Raw genomic sequence first — 26,183 nt, forward strand, 5'->3', positions numbered from 1 at the left:
AGTTATTCTGATAGATACTGGGAGATTTATAATGAAATTGACAGTGATTTTAAGGATGTCGCAGTATGAACCTTTAAAGTGGGACTTCCTACACATTCAGACCTATGGAAATTGCTTATCATGAAACCACCTCAGGGTATGCATCAATTGATGGATTGGATTGAGGAGCATAAAATATTGGGATCGACCATCTAACTCAAAAATTTTACGTTCAAAACAAGTCCAACAACTTCTTAGATGCAATTCAAAACCCATATTAAAAAAAAAAAAAAAATTGAAATTAAACTTACTACCTATATATCAATATATCGTTGACATCTCTGTATCATATGATGCATGATCATGATATTGATCAATATGTACCTTCAATCTTTTTTCACTTAATTTGATATGTATCGTACGTGGTCTTTATCTATTAATATAAGCATTAACAAGATTACGTGTTGATCAAAAGCGTTCAAACAAAGTGATAAATGTTATTTGTTAATCAAAACCAAGTATTAGAATTAAATTAAGCACTTGACTTTACTGATAACGACGGAGATAATAGATGGAGGGGTCAGAATTTGAGATTTTATTAACGAAGTTTGTGACTGGGGAAGGTTAAGACTTACTTTATGCATGTGCAAGTGCAACGTCAATATTGCCCAGGATGTAGCAAAATTTGTTTTCCTCCACTATCAAAACAAGCAGCAGTCCAATTTGATTTTTGCTTTGTGGCCACGTTATCATCATATGCGTATCATGAAAAGGACTCATAAGCTGCTTCTTCTTCTTATTCTTAGTTTTTACTGGTAGCTAACCCGTGTCGGTAGGGGTGGCAAATGGGTGGGTTTGGGGTTAGAGTGGGCATAATTGGGTTAGGTACATAAAACCCATTTACCCATTTATTGCACATTTAACTAATTAAATCAAATCCAAACCCAACCCAACCCAGTTATTATAGGTAAACCCCAACCCACCCAATTACCCAATAATCAAAATTACCAAAATGTAACTAAAACTTGAAAATGACCAAAGTACTCATAAAATCCTTAAAATTTACCAAAATACTCCCTAACCCTAAAAAAGATCAAATATGCTAACAAAATACTGCTGAAAATGACCAAAATATCCCCAAAACCTAAAAAATGATCGAAATATTCCTAAAACCTAAAAGTTGCCCAAAATACCTCGAAACCTAAAAAATGACTTAAATACCCTCGAAACTAAAAAAATGACTAAAATACCCTCGAAACCTAAAAAATGACCAAAATACCCCCTAAGCCTAAAAATTGATCAAAATACTCCTGAAATCTAAAAATTACAAATATACCCCCCTAAACCTAAAAAAAGTGACAGAAATACCCCCGAAACCTAAAAATTACCAAAATACCCTCTAAACCTAGAAAATGACCGAAATACCCCCAAAACCTAGAAAATGACCAAAATACCCACTAAACCTAATAAAATTACCAAAATACCCCCTGAAACCTAAAAATCACCAAAATACCCCATAAACCTAAAAAATGGTTGAAATATCCCCAAAACCTAAAAATTACCAAAATACCCTCTAAATTTAAAAAATGACTGAAATACCCCCGAAACTGAAATACCACCTAAACCAAAAAAATGAATGAAATACCCTTGAAACCTAAAAATGACCAAAATACCCTCTAAACCTAAAAAATGATCGAAATACCCTCGAAACCTAAAAATTAACTAAAATACCTCAAAAACAAAACAAAAAGACTGAAATACCCTCGAAACCTAAATATGACCAAAATAACCCTTAAACCTAAAAAATGATGAAAATATCCCCAAAACCTAGAAAATGACCAAAATGCCTCGAAACCTATAAAATTACAAAAATGCCCCTTAAACTTGTAAGATAATAAAAATACACCCTAAACCTAAAAAAAGCCCAAAACCCCCCCTAAAACTAAAAAATGACCAAAATACTCCCTAAACATAAAAATGACCAAAATACCCCCCAAAACCTAAAAAATGACCAAAATACCCCTGAAACCTAAAGAATGAATGAAATATCCCCAAAACCTAAAAATTGACTAAAAGACCTCCAAAACCTAAAATAAATAAAATTTATTTTAGTTTTTGGGGTATTTTGGTCATTTTTTAAGGTTAGGGGGTATTTTGGTCATTTTAGGTTTCAGGGGTATTTTGGTCATTTTTTAGGTTTTGGGGGGTATTTTGGTCATTTTCATGTTTTTGAGTTATTTTGGTCAATTTTTAGGCTTTGGGGTTATTTTGGTCATTTTTTTTACGTTTCGAGGGTATTTCAGTCATTTTTTTAGGTGTATGGGGTACGTTGGTAATTTTTAGGTCTTGGGGGTATTTTGGTCATTTTTTAGATTTCAGGGTTATTTCGATCATTTTGTTACGTTTAGGAGGTATTTTGGTACTTTTTAGGTTTCAGGAGTATTTTGATCAATTTTTAAGTTTTAGAGGTATTTTGGTCAATTTTAGGTTTTAGGGGAATTTTGGTCATTTTTTAGGTTTAGGGGTATTTTGGTCAATTTTTAGGTTTAGCAGGTATTTCAAACAATTTTTAGTTTTTTGGGGTATTTTGGTAATTTTTAGGTTTAGGGGGGGTATTTTCGTCTTTTTATAGGTTTTGGGGGTATTTTGGACAAGTTTTTAGGTTATGGGGTATTTTGGTCAATTCTTAGGTTTTGGGGTATTTTGATCATTTCTAGGTTTTGGGGGTATTTTGGTCAATTTTTAGGTTTAAAGGGTATTTTGGTAATTTTCAGTGGTTTTGGAGTATTTTGGTCATTTTTAGGTTTAGAGGGTATTTTGGTCATTTTTTTAAGTTTAGGGGGCATTTTAGTAAATTTTTAGTGGTTTTTGGGTAATTTAGAGTTGGGTAATTTGTAAAAATGATACATGGATCATAATTGAGTCTAACTGGGTACCCCATTAAAACTCAATAAACAATAATGTTAATTGGGTCTCATTTAAGTGGGTGGGTTTGGGTGGAAAAATGGGTTTGGGTAGATTTTGCCACCCCTACCCATGTGATGCACAACAAATTCTTTAGCATATCATGTCTAAAATAAATTATGTCAAACATATAACATGCATGCACTAATAACAATAATCATAGTATTTTCAGAGTTTTGCAAGTCAACTTAACAAAGTCTTATCAAATTAGTTGCTAACCCATGCATCCTTTAGATCAAATGTTAACATGTTCAGATGAAAAATGTAGTTTAAACATTTCTTATGATAATTTGTGAAAATTTTACTGAAGATCGTTAAAAATAAGAAATATACAAGTATATTAAGTAATATATTAACGTACTCTTACATTTTGTTTAATAAGTATTAAACCACAAAAGAATTAGTAAACAAAATAAGTATTAAATATATAATTGTGCTTACATCTTCAAGCTAGCTTTATCCAATGCTTTTTTTTGGGTGGGGTGGGGGGGGGGGGGGGGGGGGTTGCTTTCAATTTCTGATTCTCTTTTGTTCATTGCTAAAGTTTAGATCCATACAAATATTCTAAAAAGATCAAACATACTTAAAAAAGAAAAAAAAAGATACTAACCAAATAGGATTGTGCCTTTAACTCTTCCAATTAGTAAGTTTATATGACATTTTATCAAACACGTTGGTCATTTTATAGGTTTAGAGGGTATTTTGGTCATTTTTTAGGGTTAGGGGGTATTTATGGTTCAATTTTTAGGTTTCGGAGTTATTTTGGTCATTTTTAGGTTTTAGGGGTATTTCATTCATTTTTTAGGTTTAGGTGGTATTTTTGTTTTCGGGGTATTTTGTTCATTTTTTAGGTTTAGGGGGTATTTTGGTAATTTTTAGGTTTTGGGGTATTTTGGTCATTTTTTAGGTTTTGGGGGGTATTTTGGTGATTTTTAGGTTTCAGGGGTATTTTGGTCAATTTTTAGGTTTTGGGGGTATTTCGGCCATTTATTAGGTTTAGGGTATTTTGGTAATTTTTAGGTTTTCGTCGGAGGGTATTTCAGTCATTTTTAAGGGTATTTTGGTAATTTTTAGGTTTCAGGAGTATTTTAATCAATTTTTAGGTTTTGGGGGGGGTGTTTTGGTCATTTTTAAGGTTTTGAGGGTATTTTGGTCATTTTTAGGTTTCAGAAGTATTTTGATCAATTTTTAGGTTTAGCAGGTATTTTGGTCAATTTTTATGTTTCGGGGGTATTTTGATATTTGTTTTTTAGATTTTAGGGGTATTTTGGTCAATTTATAGGTTTCAAGGTTATTTTGGTCATTTTTTAGGTTTTAAGGGTATTTTAGTCATTTTTTTCGGTTAAAGGGGGTATTTTGGTAATTTTTAGGTTTAATAGGGTATTTTGGTTATTTTTTTAGTTTTGGGGGTATTTCAGTCATTTTTTAGGTTTCGAGGGTATTTTGGTCATTTTTAGAGGTTTTTTTTTTTGGTCTTTTTTAGGTTTAGGGGGTATCTTGGTAAATTTAAAAGATTTTATGAGTACTTTGGTCATTTTCAAGTTGTAGTGAAATTTTGGTAATTTTGATTATTGGGTAATTGGGTGGGTTGGAGTTTATCTATAATAATTGGGTTAGGTTGGGTTTGTGTTAGGAGTAATTAGTTAAATTGGCAATAAATGGGTAAATAGGTTTTATATACCCAACCCAATTATACCCATCCAAACCTACCCATTTGACACCCTTAATCTAATCCATATTTTTTTACGTGTAGTGTATTATAATAAAAAGTAGCAACTTTAAGATTTAATTACAATCCAAATTCTTCATCTAATCTATCTAATCCTTTTTTTTTAGGTGTAGTGTATTTTAAAAAAGCGGCAACTTTCTTATTTTTTTAATTACTATATTACATGTTATAAAAAAAAAGAAAAGCATTTATATATTTTTTTTAAACAAGGTCTAATGTATCTTAAATTGCAGCAACATAGCAGTGATTATTTGGGTAAAAATAATGATTTAATTATTCTTATCCTTACCAATTCAAAAGCTTAATAGTTCCTGATGATGCCGAAAAATCACTAGTGAGCCACACAGTCCTCGCGCGCTCGAAACAATTCCTGCACAATAAACATAGAAGACCTAACAAAGAGCACCGGTGTGATGTCGGCCAAATACCCTCTGACGGTCAAGTTAGAATTTCTCACAATTCTAGAGTGCCAGAGTGGGTCAATTAAGCGTACCTGTTTTCTGAGGGTCTTTGGGTTTTTATAGTAGTGTAGAATCAAACTCCTATGCTTGTGTAACATGTCTTTTCCATATAGGGAAGATCCTTATTAATGGGCGTATCTTTCAAAATCTTCTTTGTATTAGAATTCTATTCATGTTGGGATTCTATGGGTTAGGGTTAATCGTGAGACGCAAGTCGTTTTTATTTAAGATTCCTTGGAGACCACATAATGACCAAGTTAGCGCCATGTGGCCCTTTGGTCTGTCCACCCCGGTCCGTTCATACTGGATCCGTCCACTTCTGACCCACTTATCCTGATCTATCAAGCCCATCCAAATGGACCCGTCATTTATAAATTATGATCCGTCACCTCCAATATTTTTCCTCTTCAGTTGCCCCCTCACCTTGTGAGTCTGTGCTCTCTTAGTGGACGGACCCGCGGGGTGACGGTTTAATTTGGACTTTCGATGAATCCCCCCTAGCCTGGACAGGCTGTCCTAGGATCATTAATGATGGACACGTGGCATTTGCTGAATGGTTACTTACTTGGATTGAAATGCCCATTCGTCTTCCGTGCCGTTCTCCCTATATAAACTGAGACTTCCTCCACTCATTACTTTACATTCTATTGAAATTCAAGATCAGTGCGCACCCGTCACCCTTGTCAGACGACTGTATCGTTCAACTGTTGCATTCGTCACCGTTATTTCTTTATCGCTTGACTCCGTCCTAGTAAGCATCCTCTTCCTTTTACTTCAAATTGTTATGCATTTTTACTTCTCTAGTCTTTTACACATCTGTCAACCATTATAGTACTGTCAGTCTTAGGATTTATCGTCATGTGAAGGTCATGTCTAGTGCGTCAAGTAACCAGTCGTTTGTCTACGATGGAGCGGGCTACGATGAAGTGTACCCATCAGGTCATAAAGACCCTGACAGTCCCTATGAGGAGAGGAGTCTATTAGCTTCCTCTTCAATGGACGAGGATCCGGGGATGAAGAAATTAAATAGTGACTCTAGTGACGGTCTAATGGATGTTGATCCCCCAATCCAATCCATCATAGGACCTGATGGGCTTAGAGAGTTCATCCTTCTTCCCTTATGGACGGTCAATGATTTTATTTCCAAAATCAAAGAAACACACTTCAAAACACTTAGGGATAAGTATTAAATACCCAACAATATACCCATGCGTCTACCCTACAAATCAGAGAAGTGTTACTACGAGGGTCTTGAAGACCTAGGGATTTATGAGCAAATGCTGAAGGTAGGGCTCAGGTTTCCATTAAGCACCCTCCACCGTCGTCTCTTCCAATATCTTGGATTGTCCGTCAACCAGATCTCCCCAAATGCTTGGAGGGTTTTCCTTAGTGTGGAGGTCTTATATGGTGCTATGTCGGACGAGGCACGGAGGTTAACGGTGGAAGAGTTTTTTCACTGTTACCGTCTTGTTGAGATTACACAGTCCAAGGGCATGTACAACTTCACGCCTAGGGGCCCGTTACTAAGGCTCATTTGTGAGAATCCTAACTCCAACAGAGATTGGAAGAGTCGTTATTTCTTTTTTGAGGGTGACGAATGGATGTGTCACCCTGGTGACACCGAATTCATGTCCATTGACAAAACATGGGGCATAATACCACCGTCGGGTATGCATCCGTCAGCAAATACTAGTTTATGTTTCAACTATTCTTCAATGCATAACGGTCCATCTTTCTATGCAACTCGGGACCGTCCTCCAATCTCACTTGAACAATTCAGCTTTTTGGAGAAGATTTTTAACAAAACCAAGCTTGAAGAGAGGACGTGGGCTAAATTGGTCAATCTCAACACACTACATTGGTATTGTGACGGACCAGAGCCAACCAGAGCCGCCCTTCGATATGAAGCCCAAGTTTGAGCATGTAAGTTCGTCACTTTGAGTTTATTTTTTTATTTTTTTCATTTTTATTTTTTATACTTACTCAGTTTTCAACGTCCGTCCTCTATTTTGCAGAAATAGATGCTGCTAAAAGAAGAGTCGTCATCAAGCAACAGACAGCAAAAAAGAAGGAGGTTGAAGGTCAACAACCTAAGGAGACAAGTACGTCTAATCCGTCTTCAAAAAGAGAGCTGCCAGAGAAACAAGGTCGCCTACCTAAGAAACCCAAAACAATCTTAGAGCCCGTCGTGGGATTAGAGGTTGAGGGCAGGAAAACGGTTGCCCCTGCCAAGCATGGAGCTGGGAAGGGTTTGATGAAGGGCCCATCCACCACCTAAGAAAAGCCACCCGTCCTCCTCCGTGAGGACTCCAAATACGCTCTAGAGAAGTTTTCATCCATCATGTCATTCGACGACTATGAGGATGCTTGCTCACTCCCAAGTGCAGGAGATCGTAGCAATATATTTCTCGGAGTACCGAGGTCGAACCACAAGGAGCGGGGTAAATTCAAAGACAATGTAATTAAAAAAACTTTTGGTGAAGATGAAGAATAATTTTTTTCTGGTAATTGTTAACAAGAATAATAATAAAAACTGATTTAAATCAATAATGTAAATACTAGGGCATTGGGGTGTTTCCCTATATCAATATGAAATTCTTTGTGATCTAAGAAAATATCTATTTCATAATTGATTGTTCTTATACAATTAAAAACTTATGATTTGGTTGAACTGAGACAATTCAAGAACGCATGATAATCTCGATTAATAATGCGGTTAGAAAAGTTTTCAGAAAAACCCATTCACTTTAAAACTTGATTTCTATTTGAAACTATTAGAAATTCATCTAAACAATAAGAAAAACATGATTGAACTTATTGAAAGTATGGAAGAACTAATACATCAAAAGAAATCTAATTGAACAATCAAATATGTTGTTGATAAAATCCTAGAAAGAATCACATTGAATATTCATATCATATAGAAGAAACATAACCCCTAGCCCTAGCAAAGAGTTTAGGCTGCCATTAGAGAAAGAAAAATACAAGGTTTTCTCTCCAAAATTCGTTTTTCACAGCCTCCCTTCAAAACCCTAATGTCTAAGTGTCTAAAGAAAATAAAACATTTACTATTTTAATTTCCGTCCAGGTTTACAGCGGTAACTTGTGAGTTAATTTCGGCCTTAAAAAATTTAGAATTTCGAAAAACTCAAAACTAGAAAGTTGTAGATATTTAAGTCACAGTTCCAAACCATCTAGCCTTGTGTCAATTGGATTTTTGAGGAGAGAGATACGCCCAAAATACTGATCAGTGCTCAAATCAGATTTTTCCTTTTCAGATTCTGCTTCTTTGATTTCTTTCCTTATTTGAAGCTTCCAATCATGGTAGACGATACAAGCACTCCAGCTGCACCTCCTTAGACATTTAAGCATGGTCCTTTAGCTCTACTTTAATTTTAGTTTGGCCTCCATTCTCTCACAAATTCCTGTAAACTCATCTTTCTCACATAATTTCCTGAAAGTAGAAAATTACACACAATAAATAGCATTTTATTCAAGAAATTATGTAAAGATAAATAATAGGGACTAATGCAGATCATGGCTTAATTATACAAATTAAGCATAATAATAAGGAGATAATGCCCATATAAATATATAACAAGTATACATTTTAAGGCGTTATCAGAGGACTTAGGCAATCATGCTACTGAGGCCATGAGGGAGATGGGGCTGTTTAGTATTGCCCAAGTATGTTATGTCGTCCACTTGCTATTTTTTCCGTTCACTTACCTTCGTTACTAATATCATTTGTTTTCAGGCCATGGTGATGATGAAAGGGTTGATGGGACGGTGTTTGAATCATGAGATGGCGCAGGACCGTGTTAGGGTGAGGACTAATGAGACAGAGGAAGAACTGAACAACCTCAAGACTTGGAGAGTTGGTATGGAGAAGAAACTCTCCCTCTCGGAGAAGGTCAAGAAAGAGCTTGATCAGCAGGTGGAAAAATTGAGGAAGGTCTTGGAAGATAAAGAAAAAGAAATCAAGGATGCCAAGGACCAACTCCGTCAGTCAAAAGAGGCAGCGATCCGTGAATATTGCGACTCCGACGCCCTCCTGAAAGAGCTTGGGACCTCTTATGCGGATAGCTTTGACGATGCTATCCGTCACGCAAAGAAAGCTTATCCCGACCTCGAATTTTCTCAACTTAACATAGATACACAACCCCAAGCCATTGCTCAACCCGTCGCCTCTGAGAGCACGGAGGACTTATTTGCTGACAATGTAGCCCCTGGCGACGGGGAGTCAGTTCCTCTCGAGGACCAGGCCTAGCTCGTTGATGGTGACATTCGTCAGCTCGTGAATGTTGAAATTACCTCCCCTCAACAGTAAAATATTATTATTATATTTTTTTGGATTGTAACTATTTTGGGAACAATCTTTTAACTTTTTCTCCGTCATTTGTGGAATGACTTTAAATATATAGCTAGTGATTTAAGGACAATCTTTTTAGATGTATCCGTCTTCTGGTGAATGTGAATTGTCAATTTTAATTTTTCGTCAAGCCTGTTATGAAGATTTTATAGCTGTCTATACTGGGGATCCGTCCTTTAGGATGAGCCCGTTGGCATGGTGACTTCAATTAATTTAGCTGATTTAGATCCGTCCTCTATGATGGACTGTTGTTATTACCTAATCTTATATGGATATATCCATATGATAAGACAAGTCCGTCCATTTGTGGATTGGAAGCTTTTAACTAAACCTTAAGTTGGATCTGTCCGTCGTATGGACTAGCCTGTCCTGTTTGGTACTTGAATTCTAATCAGGACCCGTCCACTAATGGACTAACAATATTGATATGTTGGATTCGTTCATTTTATGGATGATTCGTCCACCTTGTGGATAATAAAATTTTTCTCCTCCTGGGTTTAGCCGTCCACTTTATGAACTAATAAAATTTCCATCATCCAGGGATGAATCGTCCACTTTATGGACTAAATAAAATTTCTATCCCCCAGGCACGAACCGTCCACTTTATGGACTAATAAAATTTCCATCTTCCAAGGATGAACCGTCCACTTTATGGACTTAATTTACATCCTTCTTGGATGAACCGTCCACACTATGGACTTAATAGAGTTTTCGTCCTTCTTGGATGGACCGTTCATTTTATGGACTTGACAAAACTTTCATCCTTTTTGGATGATCCGTCCATTTTATGGACTTGATAAAGTTTCCATCCTTCTTGGATGAACCATCCACTTTATGGACTAGACAAAGTTTACATCCTCCTTGGATGCTCCGTCCACTTTAAGGACTTCATTAGAATTTCGTAAAAAACACATTGGTCATATTTGAATATTCCTATTATTATTAAACCAAAAGTAGTTCTCAAAGGAAAAAGAAGCTTAAAAATAATGCTTATTGTAGCAAAAGTAAACTGTCTATATAGTTAAAACTAGGAAACCGAAGAATGTTGCAATAATTAACTTAAAACTAGCAAAATTTGAGTAAAATAAGGATCTGTCGAATGTTGCTTTCCATGTCGTCGTTTTCACTGGTAGTACTTTTGTAGATGCTCAGTATTTCATGGATGTTACAGTTGTCGCTCGTCTAATGTCTCCAGATGGTAGGTTCCTTTCCTTTGCCATGATGTGACTCTGTAGGGTCCCTCCCAATTGGGGCTGAGCTTTTCTTGGGCAGGATCTTTGGCTGCGCCTATTACCTTCCTCAAGAATAGGTCTCCAATCTGGAAGTCTCTGTACCTGACTTTGGAGTTGTAGTTCTTTGCCATAAGGTTCTGGTATCGTGCCAACCTTTGCTCTACTGTAGCCCGCACTTCGTCCACTAGGTCTAGTTGCAAGTGAAGGGCTTCATCATTCTTATTTCCGTCATAGTTGTCCACCTGGTAGCTTGCGAGCCCTACTTCTACTGGGATGACTGCCTCGCTCTCGTATGCTAGTCGAAATGGCGTCTCCCCTATAGGTGTCCTTATTGTTGTCCGGTATGCCCATAAAACACTTGGTAATTCCTCCAGCCATATGCCCTTTACCCCCTTGAGCCGAGTCTTGATGATTTTGAGCAAGGATCGATTTATAACTTCAAATTGTCCATTGGCTTGTGGATGAGTAGGTGACGAGTAGCGGTTCTTTATCCCTAGCTTCGAGCAAAAATCCCTAAATGCATTGTTGTTAAATTGCTTTCCGTTGTCAGAGACAAGCACCCTGGGTATCCCATACCTATAAATGATGTTCTTCTAGACAAAACTTCGGATGTTCTTTTCTGTGATAGTGGCTAGGGCTTCTGCTTCCACCCATTTGGTGAAGTAGTCGACGCCAACTACTAGGAACTTTAGTTGCCTGACTGTTATTGGGAAGGGGCCCATGATATCTAATCCCCATTGAGTGAATGGCCACAGGGCTGTCATAGGGGTGAGTTCCTCCGGCAGTTGTTTGATGACGTTACCGAATCTCTGGCATTTGTCACAAGTTTTGACATAAGTCTGCACGTCCTTCTACATAGTAGGCCAGTAGTATCCCGCCCGAATTAGCTTGTTTACCAACGATCGTGCCCCCAAGTGGTTCCCGCAGATCCTTTCGTGGACCTCTCTCATGACGTAGTCTGCCTCCTCGGGTCCCAAACACCTTAGGTACAGGCGGGAGAAACCTCTTTTGTGTAGGACTTCTTTTATTGAAACAAAGCGGGATGCTCGGACCTTCAATTTTCTAGCGGTGTCCTTCTTGTCCTGTAGTATGCCGTCCCTTAGGTAGGAGACTAATGGCGTGGTCCAGTTGTTTTTGTTACCTATCTCCTGCACATTCGTTACTTCATCTATGGGTGAAGAGGTTTGAACGAAAGATAGTACCTGATCGGGGGCGGGCATGTATTCTGTTGAAGCAGCCTTTACTAGACGATCGGCGCATTCATTCTCCTCCCTCGGAATTTGGACTAATTTGACCTGAAGACCACTGATTCGATCCTTCACCTTCTGAAGGTTCTTCATTCTTTCGCCCTTACATTCATAGTTACCATTAACTTGACTGGTTATGACTTGGGAGTCGCAGTATACGACTATGTTTCTAGATCCTGCCGCTTTTGTGAGGTCTAATCCTGTTACTAAAACTTCGTATTCTACTTTGTTATTGGTCGTAGGAAAGTTCAGGCGGATTTTGTACTCGATCTTATCTCCTTCTGGGGTGCGGAGTACCACGCCGACAGCTCCTGCTTGCCTATTTGAAGATCCGTTTGTATGGATGTTCCATTGTGGAACTATTTCTGCCCCTTGGCCTTCCATGAGTGTGAATTCAGCGATGAAGTCAGCTACCACCTACCCCTTCATAGCAGTATGTGGACGATATCGTATATCGAATTCGCTCCGCTCGACTGCCCACAATGCCATCTGTCCTGTAGTGTCGGGGCTACTCATGGCTCTTCTCAAAAAACCTATCCATCAAGACAACAATAGTATGAGCTTGGAAATACGGCTTGAGTTTCCGTGCTACGGTCACCAATGCGAACGCCAACTTCTCCATTTGAGGATACCTTTCTTCTGCTCCTCAAAACCCTCAGCTTGTAAAGTAAATGGGTTTCTGCAACCCGTCCTCTTCTCTTATCTGTGTTGCACTGACCGCGGCTTGCGAGATAACTAAATACAGATAGAGCTCTTCCCCTAGTTTGGATGGACTGAATAAGGGAGGAGTACTTACGATTTTCGAATGCCTACTGGCATTCGTCTATCCATTCAAACGATCTCTTCAATACGCGGAAGAAAGGTAGGCATTTATCTGTTGCCCTTGAGACGAACCTGTTCAATGCCGCTATCTTGCCGTTCAGGCTTTGCACCTCCTTGATCGTCTTCGGTGGGGCTAAATCCATTATAGCTCGTACTTTCTCTGGATTGACTTCAATATCCCTTTGGGATACCATGAATCCCAAGAATTTCCCCATTGTAACCCCGAATACACATTTGCTTGGATTTAATGAAGTTGTACACCCGAAGGGTGTCGAAGGTCTCTTGGAGGTCGCTCAAGTGTTCGTCTTCGCATAAAATTTTGACCAGCATGTATTCTACATAAACTTCAACATTCCTCCCGATTTGTTGTGCAAACATCTTGTTCATTAATCTTTGGTACGTCGCCCCGGCATTCTTGAGTCCGAATGGCATCACTTTGTAGCAGAAGAGTCCTTGACTGGTAACAAAGGAAGTATTTTCTTGGTCAGCCTCATCCATTCTAATCTGGATGTATCCTGAGAACTCGTCCATGAAGCTCAGTAGCTGATGTCTCTCAATTGAGTCTACCATGGTATCTATTCGTGGAAGCGGGTAACTGTCTTTAGGACAGGCTCTATTAAGGTCCGTGAAGTGTACGCACATCCTCCACTTTCCATTGGCTTTTTTGACCATAATCACGTTTGCTAACTAGTTCGGGTAGTATACTTCTCGAATGAAATTTGCTTCTAACAACTTCCGAACCTCCTCCACTATCGCTTTGTCTCGCTCTTGAGCGAACACTTGCTTTTCCTGTCGAACGGGAGAGGATAAGGGCGACACATTCAATCTGTGAACTATGACTGAAGCGTCAATCCTTAGCATGTCCTCATGACTTCAGGTGAATACATCCTGATTTTCTCTTAGAAATGTCGTGAGTGCGTGACGAATCGACTGACTAGCCATCGTGCCTACTCTAGTCATCTACTCAAGCCTGGAGTCGTCAAGGGTTACTTCCTCTAGTTCTTCCATAGGCTTTGCTGTTTGTTGTTCTTCTATGCATATGGTCTGCTGGTGGTCATCCATTTCTAGCATTACAATGTAGTATTCACGTGTTGCCACCTGATCACCTCTTACTTCTCCTACCCCATATTCAGTGGGGAACTTGATCATCAGATGGTAGGTTGATGTTACAGCCTTCCATGAATTCAAAGTAGGATGCCCCAGTATTGCATTGTATGCGAATGAGTAGTCAACGACTAGAAAGGTTACGTCCCTCATGATTTGTTGAGGGTAATCTCTGACTGTCACTGGTAGGGTGACTGCACCTAGTGGGTACACCTTTGTTCCTCCAATCCCTATGAGCGAGGCGTTGGTTGGGATTAATTGTTCCTTCTCTATTCTCATTTGCTAAAAGGCCAGATAGTACAAAATATCAGCGGAGCTTTCGTTGTCTACCAGCACCCTGTAGGTATTATAGTCTCCTACCCGTATACTGACTACGAGTGCATCAGCATGTGGGTGGTGGAGACGTCGGGCATCTTCCTCTGTGAACCCAATTATGGGATTGTTAACCCGCACCATCTTCGGGGCGTACCCTATTAGTTGAATATTTTGAACCATCTGTAAGTATGCCTTACATGCCTTCTTAGAGGAACTAGAAGTACCGCCCCCTGTGATCATCCTTATGTCTCCCATGGGTGGCCTGGTTTGCTTGTTTTCTCTTCGGGCTAGTGCACCTTGGTTTTGCTATGTTCTTTCCTTGCCAACGAATTTTTGCAATTTTCCTTGCCTAATGAGGGCTTCTATCTATTGCTTCAAGTCATAGCAATTAGACGTGTCGTGGCTGTGGTCTTGGTGGAAACGACAATATTTATCCCTAGGCCTTTTGCTAGGATCGCCCTTCAATTTGCCGGGGAAAGTTAAGACTCTTTCATCTTTGATCTGCATCAGGACCTGATCAATCGGGGTATTTAGAGGGGTGAAGTTTGTGAACCTCCTCGTCGGGGGCTTGGATCGTCGATCATCTCTTTTATCTTTTGTTCTAGCCATTTTCCTACCCCTATCCTACCGGGCTTCCTCCTGCCTCTCTCTTTTCTTGGGTTTCTCTTCGCATGCCAGTAGCGCATCTTCGGCATTCATGTACTTGGTGGCCTTGTAAAGCATATCTGACATGGTTTTCGGGTCATTCTTGTATAAGGAGAATAAAAATTTACCCTTTTGTAACCCGTTCGTGAAGGCTGCTACGAGGATCTTGTCGTCAGCTTCGTTGATCGAGAGTGCTTCCTTATTAAAACGGGTTATGTAGGACCTCAGCGTCTCATCCTCTTGCTGCTTAATGTTCATTAGGCATACAGTAGACTTCTTATACCTGTGTCCCCCGATGAAGTGCAATGCGAATTGGGCGCTCAACTCTTTAAAGGAACTATTAGAGTTGGGTGTTAGCCTGTTGAACTAGATCCTTGCAGAGCCCTTCAGCGTGGTGGGGAAGGCCTTGCACATGATCTCATCCGATATCCCCTGAAAGTGCATCAGGGTCTTGAAAGACTCCAAGTGATCCAACAGGTCCTTGTTTCCGTCGTAGTTTTCCACGTGCGGCATACGAAACTTTGGAGGAAGGGGGAAAGAGTTGACGGACATGGTGAATGGTGAATCTATTCGGTGGACTAGATTGTCAAGATCATTGGAAACTCTTCCCATGAATGCGTTCATCATGCATTCCATCCGTTCTTTCATCATCTGCATCTCCTTGACGATGTGGGGCGAGGCTGTATCAGTAATGGATGGACATCTCATGTCTTGTCTATCCGGTTTACTCGGGGCGTTACTACCTTCCGGCCTCTCCTGGTTCCTTCACTTAGCACTGGTACCTTCTTGGTCTTCCTCTTGGATTCCCATCGCTGCGTTCTTATGTTGCAGCTATTCCTCTAAGACTTGGTTTTGTCTGGTGAGGCGTTCTACTGCTGCTCTGAGGGTTTGGACCTGTCTCTCTAGGGCAGTAGGTCGCGACTCATCTCCCTGAACATTGTTGGTGGTTGCCATCTTGCGAGTAAGTACCATGCAACTCTTTGTCTGGGAAGCGTTTGTATGGCTTATAAGTTGTAGTCTTTCCCACAGACGGCGCCAACTAATGATGCCGAAAAATCATTAGTGAGCCACACAGTCCTCGCATGCTCGAAACAATACCTGTACAATAAACAGAGAAGACCTAACAAAGAGCACCGGTGTGGTGTCGGCCAAATACTCTCCGAAGGTCAAGTTAGAATTTCTCACAACTCTAGAGTGCCAGAGCGGGTCAATTAAGCGTACCTGTTTTCTGAGGGTCTTTGTGTTTTTATAGTAGTGTAGAATCAAACTCCTATGCTTCCGCAACAAGTCTTTTCCATATAGGGAAGATCCTTATTAATTGGCGTATCTTCCAGAATCTTCTTCGTATTTAAATTTTATTCATGTTGGGATTCTATGGGTTAGGGTTAATCGTGGGACACAAGTCATTTCCATTTAAGATTCCTTGGAGACCACATGATGGCCAAGTTAGCGCCACGTGGCCCTTTGGTCCATCCACCCCGGTCCGTTCATACTGGATCCGTCCACTTCCGGCCCACTTATCTTGATCTATCAAGCCCATCCAAATGGACCCGTCATCTATAAATTTTGATCTGTCTCCTCCAAAAAAAGCTTAATAGTTGATGATATAGTTTAATTTAGGTAAAATTTTATTATTTAAATTTTAACAAATTTAAATTCTATTCAAACTAAAAGTAGTAATTTTTTTTAACTTTCTTCCCTTAAAAAAATAAATAAATAAAAATTCTAAATTGAAATCCTTACAATACACCTATGTAAATAAAAAATAAAATAAAATAAAAAGTGTCAGTTTTTTTATACAAAGTAACTATATTTTTGAAGATTTTTAATTCACATATCATGTTAAAAAAAAAAAAATACAAATATCATCGCAATTAGATAAGTAAAAATTTTGGTTCTTGAAAAAAGAAGAAAAGATAAGTAATAATTTTTTTTTTTTTAAGGAAAATAACACTACTACCACAAATATAATTTTATCAAGAAAAAAAAATGTAATTACATATATAGTGTTTTATATGTAATAAGTTTTTCTTTATTCTTATCTTCTCCTTCTATAAAATATCATCTTCTTCTATAATATATCCTCTTCTTTGTGGAATAAAACTCACCCCAAATTGTGAATCCCCAAATTCCCAAGGCAATGTCTCTTCCTCTAGCTACACATATATGTATTTCTTTTCTTTTCTTTTAATTTTTTTTTTTCAAAAAGTTGCACTCTAATTCATGAGTAAGGAGCAATAAATTCAATGATAATAATAAATAGAGCCTTTAGGTAAATCTATAAATGTTTTTTTCTACAAGTGTATGTCTTTGGTACATGTATACATATATATTGCGTCTTCTATTGTTTATTGGACCTTTTGCTTTCTATACTTTGTGTTGTCTTACTTTTACTCCCTCTTTTTCTTTTCTTTCTTTCTTTTTTTATTTTTTTTATTTTTTATATAAAATTTTTTTTGAGAGAGTTTCAACTTAAGGCGTCCATTTCTGATAATAATTCTTTATCATTAAACCAAGACACCAATAAGTTTTTGAAATAGGCGGGGATTGAACCCCAGATTTCTTATACAACCATTAGAAACTTTACAAATTGAGCTAATTAGAACCCACTTGTGTTGTCTTACTCTGATTATGAGCTAGAAGCCTAGAACTTGCATTTGCATTTGATATGATGGCTTGCTTTCTAAATCATGAGTTATTTTCTTTCGATAAATAATTCTCATATATATATATATGTTTATTTATTTATTCAAATTATTAATTGTTCGATCTTATTAGATTTAAGTAAAGAAAAGTCTGTAAGATATTTTTGCTATTAAAGGTTTAGTATGCTACAGTTTCGTTGTTGAAGTACGTTCTTCGTAGGGACCCTTATTACAAAATGAATATAATCCATGCTGTGTGCTGTGTGCTGTGTGCTGTGTGCTGTAACGACCGAACGTTAAGACAATCTTAAGTGTATCTCATTAAGTTATTTATTGTATCCACTATTAAATTGAATTTTCATTAAGTTAAATAAAATTTTCTTTCGATTGAGTAAATTTTTTCAACCGTTTGAAAGATCTAATTTTGTTGCGCATATTTTGGGTTTAATGTCTACATAACTCATCATATAATTATTATTAAAATAGAATTTATTAATTGGCACTAAATTATACGCATGCATATAATTATTAAAATAAAAAATTGAAAAATAAAATTGTGGGGCCCAATAATTTATGGGCCAGACCCACTTGCTCATGGAGAGTCCATAGGCCCAAGCCGAAAAAAGTTATGGCCCAAAGCCTAAAAAATATAAGGCCAAAGATGGCCCAGAGACGCAGCCGAGGACGGTTTAGTCCTCGGCCGACCCAAAGCTCCCTTAAGAAGAGGGGTAAAAAAGAGGTAAAGGAAAATTGGTAAGAAGATCTAAAATATCTTAGGTAAGTTACCCTTATTACCCTCCCTAGATAAGACTCTGTACCTAATAGAACCAGATTCTTAGGCTTTATCAGACCATCCCCAACAATTCTGGGATTAGACTGACGGGACAAATAGCAGTCCTAAAAAAGTTGACCCTACACGTGGACGAGGGACAGCGAACGTAGGCTAGTATAAAAGAGAAGATAAACTAATCAGAAAGGGATCCCCATCTCACTTCCTGGGAAAAACTCCAGGGATGAGAATGCCCGGACAATATATGTACACCACCCCGGAAAACCCACCGCCGGGTAACCGGAGAAAGACATTAGTGCTCCTCGGACATGATCCGAGGAGTCCAATTCCTCAAGTTACAAAGCTGTAGGGCTTGGATACCCAGGCTGGAGCCTTTTCTTATCTGAGTTTCCCTAAAGTCCGGTTTGGACCAACGCCCTATGACCAAACGCTAGCCTTTCAAGCCCACTCTCTACAAATCTTATTGTGAGGGATCCTTCACGTGCGAGCCCAACGTCATTGTTAGGCCGTTTGAGAATCGTGTCCCTACAATTGGCGCCGTCTGTGGGAAGGCTTGCGCGTTGGCACGGGTGGCGCATGAGTCAACTCTCTAGCAAGCAGAGATTCGCGAGTTTTTCCCATCTCCGGTGACCTGCAGTTGTCGCTCCGATATAAACTGGTGCCAGGACTTACATCCTGTAGTGCCAACGGCACGGGCAGCTCTAGGGGCTTCCGACCTCAAGTCAGCTCTCCCAGTCATGGCCAAGGGGCTGACCTGCGAAAAAAGCAAATAAGTACCCGAAAAGTTTTGGACAGAACCAAGGCCTTGCATGGTCCTCGGACTCAAGCCTATGGGGAAACCAAGTACACAAAAGAAAAACCATAAGTTTTGGACAGAACCAAGGCCTTGCATGGTCCTCGGACTCAAGCCTATGGGGAAACCAAGTACGCAAAAGAAAAACCATAAGTTTTGGACAGAACCAAGGCCTTGCATGGTCCTCGGACTCAAGCCTATGGGGAAACCAAGTACGCAAAAGAAAAACCATAAGTTTTGGACAGAACCAAGGCCTTGCATGGTCCTCGGACTCAAGCCTATGGGGAAACCAAGTACACAAAAGAAAAACCATAAGTTTTGGACAGAACCAAGGCCTTGCATGGTCCTCGGACTCAAGCCTATGGGGAAACCAAGTACACAAAAGAAAAACCATAAGTTTTGGACAGAACCAAGGCCTTGCATGGTCCTCGGACTCAAGCCTATGGGGAAACCAAGTACACAAAAGAAAAACCATAAGTTTTGGACAGAACCAAGGCCTTGCATGGTCCTCGGACTCAAGCCTATGGGGAAACCAATTACGCAAAAGAAAAACCATAAGTTTTGGACAGAACCAAGGCCTTGCATGGTCCTCGGAATCAAGCCTATGGGGAAACCAAGTACACAAAAGAAAAACCATAAGTTTTGGACAGAACCAAGGCCTTGCATGGTCCTCGGACTCAAGCTTATGGGGAAACCAATTACGCAAAAGAAAAACCATAAGTTTTGGACAGATCCAAGGCCTTGCATGGTCCTCGGACTCAAGCCTATGGGGAAACCAAGTACACAAAAGAAAAACCATAAGTTTTGGACAGAACCAAGGCCTTGCATGGTCCTCGGACTCAAGCCTATGGGGAAACCAAGTACACAAAAGAAAAACCATAAGTTTTGGACAGAACCAAAGCCTTGCATGGTCCTCGGACTCAAGCCTATGGGGAAACCAAGTACACAAAAGCACAATCGGAGTTCCCTACTTCCCAGTCGACTGCTCGGATGGATTATTTAGAGATTATCAGTCTTGGACGGTATTCACGCGCTTATCACAGAATATTCAAACTGTTACCCCGGTTAGTTTCCTAAGTTTGATTTACTATGAATTATCGATATAATGCCTGGTAGTATTGGTAAATTAGAGTTAGTTAGATTATGTTTCAAGGTATCTTGCTCTAAATATTCTTGAAGAAACACACACATGGAGCACACCCATTCACAAAGTAGTGTTGCCAAAAGATCAGTACTCAAAACATGTAAATAAATTTCTAGTTTTACTAAAACAAAGAAATAGTACAGCGTACAATGAAAAGCTGGAATCAGCTTATGTCAGAGCTCACTACATAATTGAGTAGGAAGATACAAAAAAAAAAAAAAAATATATATATATATATATATATATATATATAAAATAAAGCCGAGGAGCAGTACAGACGAGAGGTTGGCTACTAAAGCTAACCACATAATCAAAAGGAAAGATACAAGAAAATAAAACAAAGCCGAGGAGGTGGCACAGAAGAGAGGTTGGCTACTGCTTCAAGACCTTGTTCTTTCTCAGTGCTTTTACATGCCCATAACTCAGGCAGCAAAAGAACCCAGCCTGGGGCCCGCAACCTCGAAGAAAAAGTGCAGAGAGAACCCAACTTGAGCCTGACACCGCTGAAGGAAAGGTGCAGGGAGCTGGAAGTTGAGGGGCTTTCTCTAAATATTTGCCTGCCACAAGGCAGAGGCGCTGATGGCGGAGAATCTTTCTTCTGACACACCAAAATTCTGGCATGAACAGAACCTGCTTCGGATTTTGACTAAAAGAGGGAGAGACACCCTTTCCCCTCGATCGAAATGGAGTATTCTCTTGAACTTATGCTTCCTGTGCCCATACCTCACTATTTTGAGTCTCAGGAGGGCACGGCACTTCCGTGGCGGAGAGAGTTCCTTCTTCCCAACCCTCGCCTCAAACATGTTATGCTAAGGGAGGACAGCACTGAGTATAGGAGCTGTGATTTGGGAGGAAGCTGAAGGAGTTGTGTGTAGGGAAAGCAACTATCTCTCCCATTTATTTAAGGGAATAAGGTGGTGGCAGTTAATTCACGCAGCATCCCAAGGGACGCTACAGGCAAAATGGTTCTGGCTCAACTTCCAATGTCAACTGCAACCACAAGATTAAAGAAGCCTCGTAAAGGCGCACCTCGAACATTGGGACGTCAGAGAGTACCGCGTGGCCAAAGGCTGCAGAGATACCTCTTAATTCGTGGGCTTAGTGACTTCGCGGCCCAGGCCCGCTCTGCATGAGGGCCCAGGGACTGTGGCCCACGCCGAGAAATAGCCGTTGCCAAGGACAACCCCTGCTTGGCGCCTCGTGAAATACCTGAAGAAAGGGAGAATCTGAACTCAAAAAGTTTTGGACAGAACCTAGGACTTGCATGGTCCTCGGACTCAAGCCTATGGGGAAACCAAGTACACAAAAGAAAAAAAAAAAACATAAGTTTTGGACAGAACCAAGGACTTGCATGGTCCTCGGACTCAAGCCTATGGGGGAAACCAAGTACTGAGAAAAACATAAGTTTTGGACAGAACCTAGGACTTGCATGGTCCTCGGACTCAAGCCTATGGGGAAACCAACTACTCGGATGGGGAAGGTTCTCGGCTCAAATACTGTAAAAGGTTAAGGCCAGTGTGTTAAGAAGATGGCGAAATGACCCAATGTTCATTAGCTTAAGGAAACTATTCATTTGGCGGGTGACATGTCCTCGGATAGTTACTTCCTATACCGTATCGAGCACTTAGTCATCATCTCGGCTAATTTTAAGGTGAGTTTCGTCCCTCACTGGTCGGCATTGCTATGTCGAATAATTTTATGAAAGTTATGATGACATCTTTTTATTAGCAAATATTTTAGCCTTAGTTGTCATTGATTCAAATGCTATATTATTGTGCCGAGCAGCGCTTGTAAACTTGTAAAAACATAGAAACAGAACATGCGAAGTAAAGTAACAGCAACTTTTATTAATATGAAAAATTATTACAACGTACAAAAAGGGGCTTAAACAAGCCTATACAAAAGATGAACTGCTGAAGCAACTATAACATCTGCAATGCAGATAAGTAAACAATCAGGTGTCTTTTAAACTCGTCTTCAAAGTCTCTCCAATCTCTGCCTCAGTATTGCTTATATAGAGAGAAGAACATTTTTAAGAGAAAGATGAAGGAGAAGGAAGAAGAAGATGAAGAAGAAGGAAGAAGAGGATGGAGGAGATGAATGAGGAAGATGGAGGAGATGAATGAGGAAGATGGAGGACATGAGTAAAAAAAGGAGGAGAAGAAGAGGGAAGAAATGAAAAGAAAGAGAAAGGAGCAAAAGAGGGAGAAGGAAAAGCACCAGGATGGAGCTGGTGGTGGAAAGAAGAAGAAAGAGAAGCAAAGGGTGGCGCCAGTGAACGAAGAGAGGAAGAAGCAGGGGCATTTAGTCCCTGCCCCAGTCCTGACTCCTAACACACTGGTGCCATGTTAGATATGCTCATGAGAGAGCAGATGGTGGTGATAATGGATGTTTTTGACTCAGTCACACCGAAAGTGAGATGTGACGAGTCCCTGCTTTGGATTTTGGCTAAAAGGAAGGGGAGACAAATCTTGAGTCTCCGCCATCCTTGCCCTGACCGAGCCATCTCGAGCTTTATTAAGACATGGTGTTTTTGGGAATGGAATGGTTTATTCATGGCTGACAACTGTGTTGAACGTATTATCGGATAAGGTATAACCAGAGAGAAGAAGTGAACTCTGAGAGGAATATGAGGGATTCAAGTATGATAAAATCAGCTTTTGTCTTCTCTCTTTATATAGGGGACGAGGAAAAGGGGTCATAATACATTCAGATCTCCAGGGAAATCTGTAAATAAATATACATTCGTTTCGTTTCCCCACGCTATCAATAACCGTTAGATCTGGGAGGTCTCGTAAAGGGAAGATATTAAAGACGCGCTTCGGATAACCAAACGGCATAAAGGCATCGTGCGCAAATTAAGGGGAACATCTCGTAGACCGGTACATTCCCTGAGCAGGTGAAGAGTCGCCCGCGTCAGTCAAGGGCTGAAATAAATGAGCCATAATAAAGGCTCGGTATTACCAAAACCCACCTTTCCAACCAAGATGTTGGACAGCAGGGTTTTGAGGGGCTATTGTGGGGCCCAATAATTTATGGGCCGGCCCACTTGCTCATGGAGAGTCCACAGGCCCAAGCCGAAAAAAGTTATGGCCCAAAGCTTAAAAAATATAAGGCCAAAGATGGCCCAGAGACGCAGCCGAGGACAGTTTAGTCCTCGGCCGACCCAAAGCTCCCTTAAGAAGAGGGGTAAAAAAGAGGTAAAGGAAAATTGGTAAGAAGATCTAAAATATCTTAGGTAAGTTACCCTTATTACCCTCCCCAGATAAGACTCTGTACCTAACAGAACCAGATTCTTAGGCTTTATCAGACCATCCCCAACAATTCTGGGATTAGACTGACGGGACAAATAGCAGTCCTAAAAAAGTTGACCCTACACGTGGACAAGGGACAGCGAACGTAGGCTAGTATAAAAGAGAAGATAAACTAATCAGAAAGGGATCCCCATCTCACTTCCTGGGAAAAACTCCAGGGATGAGAATGCCCGGACAATATATGTACACCACCCCGGAAAACCCACCGCCGGGTAACCGGAGAAAGACATTAGTGCTCCTCGGACATGATCCGAGGAGTCCAATCCCTCAAGTTACAAAGCTGTAGGGCTTGGATACCCAGGCTGGAGCCTTTTCTTATCTGAGTTTCCCTAAAGTCCGGTTTGGACCAACGCCCTGTGACCAAACGCTAGCCTTTCAAGCCCACTCTCTACAAATCTTATTGTGAGGGATCCTTCACGTGCGAGCCCAACGTCATTGTTGGGCCGTTTGAGAATCGTGTCCCTACAAAAATTATGCCCAAAATTTTTGGTAATTTGTGCATTCAATATTATTATTATTTTTTAATACTTATGAATTTTGACTACTTATAATTTGCGAGTTTGAGAGAGAGAGAGAGAGAGAGAGAGAGAGAGAGAGAGAGAGAGAGAGAGAGAGAGAGAGAGAGAGAGAGAGAGAGAGAGAGAGAGAGAGAGAGAGAGAGATGTTGTGGTGGTTACCTAATGTACAATATATTTTATTCAAACACACTAAATATATTATGTATTAGGATAATTAATTTAGAGTTTCAAGTGTTTCACTACTTAATTAGTAGAGTATTTCATAAAATAACCCCCTTTTTTTTACATTCAATTCTAATTAAAATAATTTTTCATTTTTTATAATTTATATTTAACATCAGAATATATATTTTAATTTATATATGATTTTTTATCAAACCATTTAATTTACAAATGATTTTTTATAAGCCGTTCATCGCACGGACAAAATACTAGTTAGAATACCGAAACATTAACACATAATCCAGAAATATAATGCAAATCTTATATAATTACCCTTTAAGCTTTATTCTCAACTAAGAATAGTAATCATATAGCACTTAGAAAAAAATTGCACAAGAAGAATAAGATAAAGCCAATATGACTACGAGGCTAGGAGTTGTGAATTATTACAAAAAATTAAAAAAAAAAATCTATAATAAAGAACAAACATAGAGCTGATCTAGTTAATTAAGAAAGAAAGAAAAAAAAAAAAATCAATTCAACCGTTAAATATTTACCTAAAAAAATAAGAGGGGGGAGGGGGGGGGGGGGGGGGGAAGAGTCAGATCGTGATTGTGTCAATTGGCCGAGTAATTTTGTAGAAAATTCCTAAAAGAAACAATTAATTGAAATTGTGGGATTTGAATTTATTTACCTTTTCTTCCCTGGCCACATACCTTTGGCTCCAATTCTAAATCAAAACCAAATCTAACTCAATAATCTAAATCAAAACCAACCAAGCAATATACCTAAAAGCCTATATCCTATTAAACGCCAAAAGTTAATATTAAAGAGTTTACTAGGCTGTTGTATTCAAACAAAATGAATACTATATAAAAAAAACGTTTAAATCACAGTTTTAATTAACAAAAAAAAAAAAAAAAAATTACACAAAACTAGATAAAAATCTACAGAATTAAAGCCAAAACAAAACAAAAAACCTAAACAACAAAAACATAACAATTGATAAGGGAACAAATATAAGCCTTTCTTTAACAATTACATAAACAGAAGAACTGAATATAAAATAGTACCTCACCCAAATGGTTTGATAAAATAAAGGAGGCACATGGGTACCCTTGCTCTTCTTAACACATTGAAAAGATGTCCAAAGTAGTTAATTTCCCCTAAACCTGTGGTTCGAGGAACCATGCATGACTTAGATTCTGTTTAAATACTTGAAAAGATGTCCAAAGTAGTTAATTTTCCCTAAGCCTGTGGTCCGAGGAACCATACAGGACTTATGTTCTGTTTAAATACTTGAAAAGATGTCCAAAGTAGTTAATTTCCTCTAAGCCTGTGGTTTGAGGAACCACGCAGGACTTAGGTTCTGTTTAAATACTTGAAAAGATGTCTAAAGTAGTTAATTTCCCCTAAACCTGTGGTCTGAGAAGCCATGTAGGACTTAGGTTTTGTTTAAATACTTGAAGAGATGTCCAAAGTAGTTAATTTTCCTTAAGCCTGTCATCCGAGGAGCCATGCAGGACTTAGGTTCTGTTTAAATACTTGAAGAGATGTCCAAAGTAGTTAATTTCCCCTAAGCCTGTGGTCCGAGAAGCCATGCAGGACTTAGGTTCTGTTTAAATACTTGAAAATATGTCCAAAGTAGTTAATTTCCCCCAAGCTTGTGGTCTGAGGAGCCATGCAGAACTTAGATTCTATTTAAATACTTGAAAAGATGTCCAAAGTAGTTAATTTCCCCTAAGTCTGTGGTCTGAGGAGCCATGCAGGATTTAGGTTCTGTTTAATACTTGACTAGATAGGGAGACAAGAAGCACGATCCCTTTATACAACAAAAGAACTTATTGAGAAAGGAAATTTCTATTAATAATAGTACATTTTCAGGTTATTTACATTCTAAAGGCATGATATTACATGCTCATCTAAATCTTCTAGAAAATATGCCCT

General features: G+C 39.2%; 1 protein-coding gene across 1 annotated transcript; it reads right to left on the reverse strand.

Annotated features, from left to right (window-relative positions):
• Nucleotides 1-13,766: 13,766 nt before the first annotated feature.
• On the reverse strand, nucleotides 13,767-14,480 carry LOC126699803 (uncharacterized). Its single transcript, XM_050397778.1, has 2 exons — nucleotides 14,241-14,480; nucleotides 13,767-14,192 (listed from the first exon to the last, which is right to left on the reverse strand). Exons 1-2 carry the CDS (start codon nucleotides 14,478-14,480, stop codon nucleotides 13,767-13,769), a joined length of 666 nt encoding a protein of 221 aa, XP_050253735.1.
• Between the last annotated feature and the right edge of the window lie 11,703 nt (nucleotides 14,481-26,183).

Source organism: Quercus robur, chromosome 2 (assembly GCF_932294415.1).
Source record: "Quercus robur chromosome 2, dhQueRobu3.1, whole genome shotgun sequence".
In the NCBI taxonomy this organism is placed as follows: Eukaryota; Viridiplantae; Streptophyta; class Magnoliopsida; order Fagales; family Fagaceae; genus Quercus; species Quercus robur.